We start from the raw sequence: 13337 nt of genomic DNA on the forward strand, positions 1-13337 counted from the left end.
TATTGAAGTGCAGCACAGACATGTAAACACCTTAATCAAACTATTATCATCATGTAGGACTATTTCACTGCATTTTGCGACAGGATAGTCCACACACACAGACACAAGGATGTTTGACACTATTTTACCTACCGAGTCAGTAAAGAACACAGACACATACACGTCAAAGGTTTTTTTTCTCCCATTCAGTGTGCGGTATATAAAACAACACTCTTCCAGCAGTTCATAGCGGCATCCGATATCTCGTTTTGTCACGAGGGGCATGCATGAAGTGTTCCTAAATGAAAGTGAAAGTGCCAAACTGCAGTTAAATTCGAAAAATTAAAAATGAAATTACGTTACAATGACGTTAATCGAACTATGTGCTGTAACATGTAAAACTGGATTATAAATGGAACATTCAAAAAGCAGCTCATGTTAATGCCTTAATCGTATTGTTGTCTTAATTAGATAAAGGCAAATGATTTGATTACTGATGTCCATGTAAACATAGTCATTGACTTCTGCTGTCTTCATTAGTTTCAAAAACTCAGATTTCTTCACAATTTAAAATGGCATCTTTGGATATTTTTTTCTGCTGGAGATACTGCTGTCCAAAAAAATCTTACACATACCTTAGGAACGGTATTACAGAAAATGTTGGCAGTTTTAGAACCTTGACTTTTCCAAACCGCGATATATCTTGAAAACAGTTATCGTCCCATGCCTAACTCCAACCCTCCCCAAAAATCTCCCTCTCTTCTCAGATGGGATGGCAGGCTAAATGAAAGATTACCATGGGCCAACTTTGGCCCACGAGCCCTAGTTTGAGCATCTGTTTCTTAAAGGGACAGTTCATCTTAAATGTTTTCTTTTTTCACCTTTAGGAAATTCTAAATATCTGTGACTTTTCTTTTGCTGAATGTTACATTTTTAGATGAAAATTATGATTTAGCTGTAAAAACTTTAAGGCAAAATAAAAATATACAGTTGATGTCAGAATTGTTAGCCTTTTCTGTTACAGTTGAATTCTTTTAGATATTTTTTCTCCATTTTCTGTTTAATAATTTTAAAAACTCAATTACAAGGATGACAGCACATAATATTTGACTAGATAGTTTGTTTTCAGCTGTATTCTGCTTAAAGTGACATTTAAAGGCTTTACTAGGTTAATTAGGTCAGTTAGGCCAATCATTGTATAGTGATGGTTTGTTCTGTAAAACAGTCAAAAAATATTGCTTAATGTGGCTAATAATAATGACCTTAAAATGTTTTTTAAAAATGTACTTTTATTCCAGCCGAAATAAAACAAGACTTTCTCCAGAAGAAAAAATAATTACATCCAAAAAAGATAATATACACCATTCATGTAATTTGAACCCAGACCCCCACATGAAAAATATGATAAAAATTATAATAAATATTTAAATTGTAATTAAATAAATAAATAAACAATTAAAATAAAATAAACAAATAAAAATAAGGACATATTTATTTTACAAAAGGACAGATTACATTTCTTTCGTCCAGGTTGATTGTTTGTACTTTTAAAGCTAAAAACCTACTTTAAAGGGACAGCTCATCCAAAAAATAAAACTTCTGTCATCATTTCCTCATCCTCCACTTGTTCCAAACCTCTTTGAGTTTCTTTCTTCTGTTAAACACAAAGGAAGATATACTGAAGAACATTGAAAATAACAGCCATTGTCTTCAATAGTAATTTTTAGTTTCTACTATGGATGTAAGTTGCTGTTGTGTTTTCCAACACTCTTAAGTATATTCATTAAAGTTCAAAAACATTTAAGTGTGAATAAATAGTGAAAAAATTGTCATTTTTGGATTAAAAAGGCACTTACATCATGACTAGTTTAAGTACATTGACAAAAATTAACAGGAAAGTTTCATTTTTGGGTGCACTGTCACTTAAAAAAGCAAATTAAGGTTTTCCTAAGCCTAATTGCAGAAATTGTACAATTTATTTTGATTAATTTTGATACATTTAATTAGAAAACAAGACCTAATATCTTAAGCACATTCAAGTATCTGCATCTCAATTTGAAAATATTTCGATATTTGCAATGAAAAACAAGACATGAAATCATTTGCTGCAGTGCAGACCTGCTTGCCAAGCTATTCTGATATGATGTTACTCTGTTTCGATGTTATATTACAATAAATCCCACACAAATAACAGCTTATGGAATATGCTTGTTGTTTTTCTCCTGTTTTGCCACATTGTACAGGCCTTACCGACATGGAAGTGATCAGTTACTGGCTTTCACAAGTCTCTGTTTTTGTCAGAATCAAGGTCAGGCTAACCCTGACAGATCGAGTCGGTTTCAAATGATACTGCACTAAAAAGACGAGATCAATTTGGCCAGTTCTGCTGGTAACAAGATCAGGCTTTTACCCATAAAAACCAAACTGCAATTTCACATCCGCCAAGAGTCCATTTAGGCAATTTATGTCACTCAAGTGAGTTTCTATTGAACAATCTGCTCCCCAGAATCGCTGTGAGATGAGCAGAGCATTGGTTTGCTAGATCTGCTTCCAGAAAACTCTCAGTATGAGAGCTTTACTACAGCCGATCGTGGGTTTGGAGACATTTATTGCCTGTTTGTTATTATAAGCAAAGTCTATGTGTAGCGTTAACTCTATATCAAAACTAAATATAACATGATTTATCCAGCAATGTTGCATTTACTTTGTTAAAATTCAATATTTCTAATGTTACAAAAGTTTTGGCTTTCAATTAAATGCTCTTCTTTTACATTCATCGAAGATCCCAGAAAAAAAAGAAGTCTCACAAATATATGAAGCAGCACAACTGTTTCCAGCATTGATGATAATAATAAGAAATGTTTCTTGTGCAGTGAATCAGCATATTAGTATGATTTCTGAAGGATCACTGTAGACAAGAGTAATATGCAGCTGAAAACTCAGCTTTACATGACAGAAATAAATTACATTTCTTTAACTATTCAAGTGGGAAATGGTCATTTTCGGTTGCAGTGATATTTAAAGAGTTCAGATGCTAAAACCCTGTAGAGTGCCGTCTGAAATTGCCATCAAAAATGCAACTTTTTCTCAGCCTCTTTTGTTTATATTTTACTATAAAGACCAAGTAAAGGACTTATTCTTTGCCATAGAAGTGATATCACTGAACATACACACAGGAGCCTGATAAAAATACGGATTTTAGAGGAACATTTCAGACAGCATTTAGAAGTTTTTGCATCTGAACTCTTCATTTATTTAGAAATTTAGTTAATTTAGAAATTTAGTTTAAGGAGAAAAGTCCACCTTTGCATCAATATGGCAAAAAAGCTAGCCTTACATTGCTATAACAATCAGAAATCAGTCAACATCACTTAAAGGGATAGTTCACTCAAAAAGTAATATTTACTCACTGTTTACTCGCCCTCAAGTGTTTCCAAAATGTTAAGCACTTCTTTATTCTGTCGAACACTAAAGAAGGTATTCTGAGGGAACTGTAACCATTGACTTTCATAGTAAGAAAACAATGCAAATCAATGGTTACAGGTTTCCAACATTCTTCAAAATATCTTCTTTGTGTGTTCGACAGAAGGAAGAAACTACAACAAGTCAAATGTGAGTAAATGATGACAGATTTTAAATCTTTGTGTGAACTATCCCTTTAAGAAGCAAAGTTGTAGTGAATAAATCTCCTACATGCTACGAAATACCTTTGTTTGAAACAAACGATTGACAAACGCCACTTCCTGAAATGTATTTATTGCAGAAGATGCCCGATACAGGTTTAAAACAAGTGCTTGCCCTGTCCTCGTTCTCTAAATCTTATAGTGTCATACAGTATGCATCTTATTAAAGCTTGAAGAAATGTTTGTCCTCCTTGATCTTGGGCTTTGTAACTCTCTATCTAATGTTCTCTCATCACTGTCCCGAGTTGTCACCTTCTGGGTTTGTGATCTGACTTTTATGAATTTGTGAAGGAAATCGTGGCTCTGAGTATACAGTATATATAAATGCTTTTCGATATTCGTGCGGTCATAAAATCTTGTACAAAAATACATTTCTCTGCACTACGAGTTTTGTCAAACAACAGGAATCACTGTTAAGTGCTAATAAAGTGTATGTGAACACCAACATTCAGAACTCTGCATTGCTTTTACAGTGGAAGTGTGTTAGAGACTACATCACATTCAACATTGAACACACTCAACTGACAAAATTGCATTATATCTGGTCACTGTAAGGTGAATAACAAGTACAAGAGTCACGGCTAAGACACGCAGTGGTTACATTGAATATTAATGACGGTTGACGGTGTTTGAATATCACACAACGGCATGCTGTTTTAAAGTCGACATGAAAAAAGTTGTTTTAGTTATTTGACAGATGTCAAAAAATATTAATTTCAGTTAGAGATGTATGCAATTAATCCCTCATGATACATTCAGCTTAATTTTGACTGAACATTAGGGCTGAATGATTTGGTTAAAGTTTAATCATAATATGCTAATTTGATGATATATTTCTGTTCTGGATATTTAAATAACCTCAAACCTCAGACTGAAATAACAAATACTGCTAAAGCAAGTAAGGAGGGAAGGAAGGATTGAACAAAGAGAAAGGAAAGAATGCAATGAGGAAAGAAAGGAAGGAAAGGATGAAAAGGAAAGGAAGGAAGGAAGGAAGGAATGAAGGAAGAAAGGAAGGAAGGAAGGAAGAAAGGAAGGAAAGAAGAAGGAAATGAAGGAAGGACAATGAAGGTAGGAAGGAAAGCAAGGGACAAAATGAATGAAATGGAAAAGGAGGGAAGGAAAAGAGGAAGGAAAGAAAGAAGGGAAAAAAACTAAAGAGTAAAGGAAGGAAGAAAATAAAGAATAAAAATAAATATAAACCATCAAACAAACAAAAGAAAAACTCTCAGACCATGTGAATGGCTTTACCTTTAAATTTAACAGGCTAATAACATTTGAAATTGTAATAAAAAAATTGAAATAACAAATACTGGTTCAGAAAGTAAGGAAGGAAGGAAGGAAGGAAGGAAGGATGAAAGAGAGGAAAGAAAGGAATGCAATGGAAAAGGAAGGAAGGAAAAAAGGAAAGAAATGAGGGAAGGCAATAAGGAAAATAAGGAAGGAAAGGATGAAAATGAAAGGTAAGAAGAACAGAAGGAAGGAAGGAAGGACAATGAAGGTAAGAAGGAAAGGAAGGAAGGAAGGAAAAAGGAAGGAAGGAAGTAAAGGAAGAAAAGAAAATGAAGGAAGAAATAAAGGAAGCAAGCAAAGGAAGGAAAGGATGGAATGAAGAAAGAACAGAAGGAAGGAAGGAAGGAAGGAATGAAAGGATGGAAAGGAAAGAAGGAAAAGACGGAAAAGGAAGAAATGAAGGAAGGAAATAAAGAAGGGAGGAAGGAAGGAAAGGAGAGGAAAGGAAAGAAAGGAAGGAAAGGAAGGCAAAAAGGAAGGAAGAAAAAGAAGAAAAGAAGGAAGGAAGGAAGGAAGGAAGGAAGGAAGGAAGGACGGAAGGAAGGAAAGAAGAAAGGAAGTAAGTAAGGAAGGAAGGAAGGAAGGAAGGAAGGAAGGAAGGAAGGAAGGAAAAGATGGAAAGGAAGGTAGGAAAATGACAGAAAGACAGACAGTCATTTAGAACATTGCTCTGAGGTGGAGGGATGAACAGATGGATGGACAGACAGATATACATCTACCATTGAAATATTAGATCATCTAAAATAATCATATCACCATTACTGAAATATGTTTATTCCAGTATACAGTATTGTCAATATAGCATATTGAATACATGTCCATCCCTAATCAACAAATATAAAGAAAATGTTTTGACAAATACTTAGAAACAGTTCATGTTTGGGTCATTAAGCCCCCAGGTATGCATGAACGGTCAAAATACTTCAGGTAAAGGATTAAACAATAATTATATTCATGCAAGAGACTGTATAATTAACTTGTGTAAAATAGATTGATCATTTTCCCCATATTATGGACTCTGCATTGACTCAATTTGGTTGATAAACCTTAAAATAAATGGCAACTGATGAACCATTGCTTAATGGAAGAAAATGAATTGTGTAAAACCATAATAATATTCCTACTGTATTATTGGACTAATCCTTCACAGTAATACCACAGGCACACATTTAGAAAATAATTAGGCCAATTTTATTTCATGCCGACTTTGAAAAAGACTAAAAAGACAAAACTGACCCAGTGTACAGTATTATAATACTGGCTCCAAGCCTAACTTCAGACTTCAGCTTAAAATCATGCACAGGAACTGTCTAGAACACAGAATTAAACGTCACAGCGAATGCTCTAAATATAGCAGAGCATGTGATGTGTTTGGGCATTAGAAGAGTTCACAGAGTCTGCAGAACACGAGTCTGTCCTCTTCTCTATTTACAGCCACCTTCACAAGATCACTGTGATGAACACTGCACTCAGAGACGGTTGCCAGGTGACTGTTTCTATGCTGACAGGTTATGTAAGCAGATGCACAGGACGATGACGTCATGCTAGAGAGAAAGAGAGAAGAGTCTGTTCAGGTGATTGAGACACAGCTCATGAATTAGGTCAGGTTTTTGTTTTTTTTCTATTTGAGTCATTTTACAAACATAAAAAAATTATAAATCACAACAGGAGGACTTAAAAAAAACCTCCATCACAGTCTTACCTGCACTTTCTGTTTTATGCTGCCAGTAACAAGCCAGTCACTGAGAAGAGAGGAGAAAACGACATGATGAAAACGAAGGGATGATGAGTAAAATTAATATTTACTTCATTAAGATCAACAAGGTAATTTGTAGAACTTGCCATATCAGCCTATTAACACAATAACAATGAAATTAATATTTTTCTCAGTGAATATAGGTCATGCATTTTGGTGCATTAGAAAAAAAAAAGATTTATTAAACTGATATATTTATTAAAATAATATTTTATTCACAGAACATCTTTAAAAATAGAGAGATGATACATTAAATTAATGAAAATTACTGGAAAATAAAATATGAACATATTAAATATTCTTTATAAATATTTTTTATAATAATTTATTTACTATTTTCAGTATTGACTAATTAAATGTATATGCACAAATACAATATGGTAAAGCTTGCTTTAGAAAATATTAATTTCAAAAATGTTAATAGTTTTATTTCTCAAAATAAAACAATATATACAACTTTATTATTATTTATTATTTTTCAAATATTCCTTAAGCACCGTTTAACAGTTTTTCTCAACACATTTTTTATCATATAACAAACGCTCATTTTCTTACGACTGAAATAACAAAGACTGCTTCAGCCAGAAAAAAAAAACTAAAGAAAGGAAAGAAAGAAGGAAGGAAGGAAGGAAGGAAGGAAGCAAAGGAAGGAATGGAAGAAAAGGATGGGATAAAAAAGAAAAGGAAAAGAAAGGATGGAATGGAAAGGAAGGAAAGGGAGGAAGGAAGAAATAGAAAGAAAAGTAAAAAAGTAAGAAAGAAAGGAAGAAATAAAGAAAGGAAAGGAAAAGAAAGGAAGGAAGGAAGGAAGGAAGGAAGGAAGGAAAGGATGGAATGGAATAGAAAGGAAGAAAGGAAGGAGGGAAAGAAAGGAAAGTGGGAAAGGATAAAATGGAAAAGAAAAGGAAGGAGAAAGGAATGTAAAGAGAAGGAAGGAAGGAAGGAAGGAAGGAAGGAAGGAAGGAAAGTTGGAAAATAATTGATGGAAGAAACTAAATGAAGAAAATAATGAAATGGAAAAGAAAGAGAATAAAGAAGGAATAAGAAGAAGAAAGGAAGGAAGGAAGCAAGGAAAGAATGAAAGGAAGAAAGGAAGAAAGAAAGAATGGGATGGAAAAGGAAGGCAGGAAGAAAAAAATGGAAAGAAAAGAAAAGGAAGGAAGGAAATAAAGAAATGACGAAAGAAAGCAAGGAAGGAATTAATGGAATGCAAAAGAAAGGTAGGAAGGAAGGAATGGAAAGAGAAGGAAGGAAGGATGGAAGGAAGGAAGGAAGGAAAGGATAGAAGTAATGGAAAGACAAGGAAGGAAGAAAGGAAGGAAATAAAGAAATTAAGGAAGAAAGAAAGGATGGTAGGAAAGAATGGAATGGAAAAGAAAGGGAAGGAGGAAGAAATGGAAAGAGAAGGGAAAAAGAAAGGAAGCAAGGAAAAAGACAGGAAGGAAGAAAGAAAGAAATGAAGGAAAGGGCGAAATGGAAAAGAAAAGGAGGAAGAAAGGAAGGAAGAAAAAAAGAAAGAAAGATAAAGGAAAGTAAAGGATGGAATGGAAAGGAAGGAAAGATGGAAGGAGAGAAAGGAAGAAAAGAAGAAGGAAGAAAGATAAGAAAGGAAGAGATGGAATGGAAATTAAAGGAAGGAAGAAGGGAAGGAAGGATATATTTTTTCTCACAATATTTTTTAGTTTTAATAATTACATGTAGTCATTTAGCAACAAACTCATTTCCAATAACTCATTTCTTTAGTCTTTATCACGATAATAGCACAGAATATTTTACTAGTTATTTTGCAAATACTTCAACTTCAAGTACAAATTCTTGAGAAAAACAGAAAAAAAATCTTAAGGGGGCCAAAAATATTTACTTTAAAATATATATATAAAAGTACAAACTTCTAATCCAGTCAAACTTTAAGACTTTTTCCAAAAGTCTATTACATGTATAATAGGAAACAATGTAAAAAACATCCTTGCTCTGTTAAACATCACTTGGGAAAATTTTTTACCGTCCCCGTCCTTGGCATTGTCTGGCAGTAGGGCATCTTGGCGATTCCCCAACACAAAGGCCAGTGTGGCCAGAATCCCAGCGTCCAGAACACCCAGTATAGCCAGGATAAAGGCCCAGTGCACAGAGCAGTTCCCTGGGGAGAAACTACTGACCCGCTCCCCGCACAGAGCCCGCATTTCAGCACACGACCACGAGTCTGGAAACAACACACACGCCAGAGCCAGGCAGAAACCTGGACAAACAAACACAGACCATCTACTGCTTTACATACTGTACAGTATAAAGAGTAGTTTTCAAGTCAAGAATGACATGGTTCAATGTGCAGGGAGGCAGAAATCATGTAGAGGCTATATCTAAAGTAGGAGAGCAAACTACATAATATGTGACAGGAGATTCTCTGCCTTTCACCCTGAGCCTTATTTTACATGCAAAGTGGTTCACCAACTGTGCTCATTTACATCCCACCCATTTACACCCACAGAACTGCCGCTCACTGTATATTTGCTCTTTTTAAGACCATTCTCTGTAAACCCTAGGGATGGTTGTGCGTGAAAATCCCAGTAGATCAGCAGTTTCTGAAATACTCAGACCAACCCGTCTGGTACCAACAACCATGCCACGTTCGCTTAAATCCCCTTTCTTCTCCATTCTGTTGCTCGCTTTGAACTGCAGCAGATCGCCTTGATCATGTCTACATGCCTAAATGCATTGAGTTGCTGCCATGTGATTGGCTGATTAGAAATTTGCCTTAACGAGCAGTTGGTGTAACTAATAAAGATTGTACATTATGTATATATGCATCTATGCATGTATGTAGTTAATGTATGTTCACATAAACGAACAAGTAGTAATACATTTAATGCTATGTTAATTAATGTTATTTAGGTTTAATCACGTCAGTTCAGGTTGGTTTGCGTTTGGTTTTTTAATAACTTTGGTTTTTAATAACGCATTAGTAAATGTTGAACTATAATTAATAAATGCTTTACGAGTTTATTCATGTTAGTAAATACATTAACTAATGGAGCATTATTCTAAAGTGTTACCAACGTTTTTAATAACCTGAAGGAAGATGTAACATCATTCCACAAAACTTCTTTAAATATATTAACATTTCACAATATTACAGTATTTTTACTGTATTTCTTTACTGTATGTAATGTGGTCTCACCTGCTGTGAGCTGCAGCCAGGCACAGATCTTGTAGACCGTGGCGGCGTTGCAAAATCTGAAGAGACACAGGCAGCCCACGCTGGCCCACACCATGGTCAGAGACATGCACACCAGCACGGCTGGAGACTGGAAGGCTGGTAGAGGCGTCAGGGTGCGCAGAGACCCGCGGCATTCTGGAACGGGCCAATCAGTCTCCAGGCAGACCTCGAAGAGCCCAAGAGTCCCAGTCGGTGGAGCAGGTCCTCCTCCTCTATAGTGCAGCTCTCGTGTGCCGACCCAGGAAGGCTGAATGAGAATGACCACCTCGATCACAGCGAAGCAGAGCGTGCAGACGGCCCACATCACACCGATGGCCCGCGCGCTCCGGATGAACTCAGTCTGATACAGACGGGCCACTTCAGGAGACTGATGCTGCATGATGGAGACTGATAGAACAACATAAAAAATACATTAACACACTCATTCATTCAAGTCCCTTATTTATCAGGGGTCGCCACAGCAGAATGAACCGCCAACTATTCCAGCATTTGTTTAACGCAGAGAATGCCCTTCCAGCCACAACCCAGTACTGGGAAAACACCCATACACTCTTGCATTCACAAACACACTCATGCACTACAGTCAATTTATCCAATTCATCTATAGCGCATGTCTTTGGACTGAGGGAGAAACCCACGCCAACACGGGGAGAACATGCAAACTCCACACAGAAATGCCAACTGACCCAGCCGGAACTCGAACCAGTGACTTTCTTGCTGTGAGGCGACAGTGCTTACCACTGAGCCATTGTGCCACCCCACAAACATTAACTAATGGACCATTATTTCGGGGTTTCTGCAGGTTTCACCAAGTCAAATGTCTTTTTAAGCCCATTATCAATTATTTCATATAAAACGGTAAGTTTTTACACATTGGCCAGTGGAAAATATTTTTACCTGCCCTACTGAAATTCAAATGTAGCTATTTCTTAGCCACAAATTTTAAATATTGTAAACAAGCAAACTCTAGTTTTATATATTTTTTGGACACTGAAAGAAGAATATCAAAAACTTCAGTTCTATTCAATTCAATTCACTTTATTGGCATGACATGCATGCGTACATACTGCCAAAGTGTCCATAGCAGGGACATTTTTTATATAAATAATTCTTTAAAGAAAGGGCGACGCAGTGACACAGTAGGTAGTGCTGTCGCCTCACAGCAAGAAGGTCGCTGGTTCGAACCTCGGCTCGGCTCAGTTGGCGGTTCTGTGTGGAGTTTGCATGTTCTTCCTGCATTCGCATTGGGTTCCTCCAAGTGCTCCAGTTTCCCCCACAGTCCAAAGACATGCAGTACAGGTGAATTGGGTAGGCTAAATTGTCCTTAGTGGCTGAAAGGGCATCTGCTGCCTAAAAATGTGCTGGATAAGTTGGCGGTTCATTCCACTGTGGCGACCCCGGTTTAATAAAGGGACTAAGCCGACAAGAAAATGAATAAATGACTGAAAGTTGGCGGTTGATTCCACTGTGGCGACCCCAGATTAATAAAGAGAGCCCGAAAAGAAAATGAAAGATTAATTTTAAATTATGCCAGTAAAATTGCAGATGTAAAAACATCATCTCTTTTTGTGAAATAATGCTACATAAAACATACCTGCACAAAATTAAAACATTATTCACATGCGGAGTGAGGCAGTGTCGCAGTAGGTAGTGCTGTCGCCTCACAGCAAGAAGGTCGCTGGGTCGCTGGTTCGAACCTCAGCTCAGTTGGCGTTTCTGTGTGGAGTTTGCATGTTCTCCCTACTGTGGAAATATAAATTTCTATCAACTAATTCCAAATGAACAATAATCTACGTATAACTGAAAAGTTATATTCTTTGGTTTTTAATTATATAATTTCATTAACATCCCAGCTAGGAGGGACATTTAACCTCTATCTCTCTGACTACAGGCTAAGCCAGTGATGCAAATGCTTTAAACGACTCTGTCTTTGTCTTCGGGTGTTGCTTTTATGCTACAGAAACCCTATGTTGATTAACTTGTGTGGTCAGTAGCTGGGCCGTTTTTTAACACCTATGCCAGGCTGACTCCAACTCTTAATTTGCATGCTTTGTTTAGCCATATCCCCTCCTCCTAAAAACACAATATAGACATGAAATCTTTGTCTTAAATTAGACTTGTGTGAGACTTGTGAGAGACTCGTGAAAGAACTTGCAGACTGCGGAACTCTAGTAGGCTCTTGCAGACACATTGGACACCTTGAAGACGCTGTATGACTGCAGATTAACCAACACGTCTCAATAAAGGAATTCTGCTTGTTTCGAGTCTCCTGGACTGGGTTCTCTCTTCTTTTAACTCATTTATTTATTTTTTTACAACACTACGTTCTCGTGGGTTTCCTCTGGGTGCTCCAGTTTCCCCCACAGTCCAAAGACATGCAGTACAGGTGAATTGGGTAGGCTAAATTGTCCGTAGTGTATGAGTGTGTGTGTGAATGTGTGTGTGGATGTTTCCCAGAGATGGGTTACAGCTGGAAGGGCATCCGCTGCGTAAAAACTTGTTGGATAAGTTGGCGGTTCATTCCGCTGTGGCGACCCCGGATTAATAAAGGTACTAAGCCGACAAGAAAATGAATGAATTGGTTACTGCAGTAAACAAAGCAGCGTGACGTCAAATTTAGCCAGATGTTTATTCAACTATACAGACCTCCATTATTCACAGATTAAATTCAGGCAGACTAACAACAATACATTGTATAATCAAAAATGAAATACACCGTAAAACAGCATTTAAGACATTTAAATCATTTTAAAAATTTCTCTAAATTCATTTATCAACTTTCATTACTTCTTAAGACCCTGCGCACACCCTGTCACAAGACACATTTTAAAATCATATCCATTAACAAATAATTAGGGTCCACCCAATAATAAAACATCTCATAATTTTCTTTCCCTTCATCCAAACATTAAACTTCAACTGTATGAAAAAAATAAATGAAATGAACACCATATTATTTAACCCAAACTCACAATTGTAAAGCATTTAGTGATGCTAATGTTCATTTCAACAATTGATAATATTACCATAATCAAAAGTAAAATCTCTCAATATTATTTCATGCACCTAAACTGGGATTTTATGGTCACACTTTACAATAAGGTTCATTAGTTAATGTTAATTAATGCATTTACTAAGATGAACAAACAATGAACAATACATCTACTACTGTATTTGTTTATGTTAGTTAACGTTAGTTAATGAAAATACAGTAGCTCATTGTTAGTTCATGTTAACTCATGGTGCATTAACTAATGTTAACAAGCATGGACTTGGATGTCAATAATGCATTAGTAAATGTTCAATTATGATTAATAAATGCTGTTCATGTGTTGTTCATGATCAGTTCATGTTAGTAAATGCATTAACTAATGAACCTTATTGTAAAGTGTTACCGATTTTATTAACTACA

The 13337-nt window shown here is 36.1% G+C and overlaps 2 protein-coding genes across 6 annotated transcripts in view; one reads left to right on the forward strand and one right to left on the reverse strand.

Annotated features, from left to right (window-relative positions):
• The window catches only part of pcsk1nl (proprotein convertase subtilisin/kexin type 1 inhibitor, like), a 29795-nt gene extending 25688 nt beyond the window's left edge, over nucleotides 1-4107 (forward strand). Inside the window, exons 4-5 of one of the 3 annotated variants that reach the window (XM_087263747.1) lie at nucleotides 1653-3345; nucleotides 3631-4107. The gene's annotated coding sequence lies outside the window, so the exon portion shown is untranslated. 3 annotated transcript variants of the gene reach the window in all.
• Nucleotides 3720-13337, reverse strand: part of lhfpl4b (LHFPL tetraspan subfamily member 4b) — a 10230-nt gene continuing 612 nt past the window's right edge. For all 3 annotated transcript variants that reach the window (XM_087264272.1, XM_087264273.1, XM_087264274.1), the window contains exons 3-6: nucleotides 9887-10312; nucleotides 8714-8947; nucleotides 6658-6697; nucleotides 3720-6499 (exon numbers count right to left, since the gene is read on the reverse strand). In XM_087264272.1, coding sequence (XP_087120398.1) covers nucleotides 6672-6697; nucleotides 8714-8947; nucleotides 9887-10304 — 678 coding nt within the window. In that variant the 5' untranslated portion in view covers nucleotides 10305-10312 and the 3' untranslated portion in view covers nucleotides 3720-6499; nucleotides 6658-6671. The remainder of the gene's footprint in view (nucleotides 6500-6657; nucleotides 6698-8713; nucleotides 8948-9886; nucleotides 10313-13337) is intronic.

This window comes from Danio rerio, chromosome 8, assembly GCF_052040795.2.
Source record: "Danio rerio strain M-AB ecotype USA chromosome 8, GRCz13ab, whole genome shotgun sequence".
Classification (NCBI taxonomy): domain Eukaryota; kingdom Metazoa; phylum Chordata; class Actinopteri; order Cypriniformes; family Danionidae; genus Danio; species Danio rerio.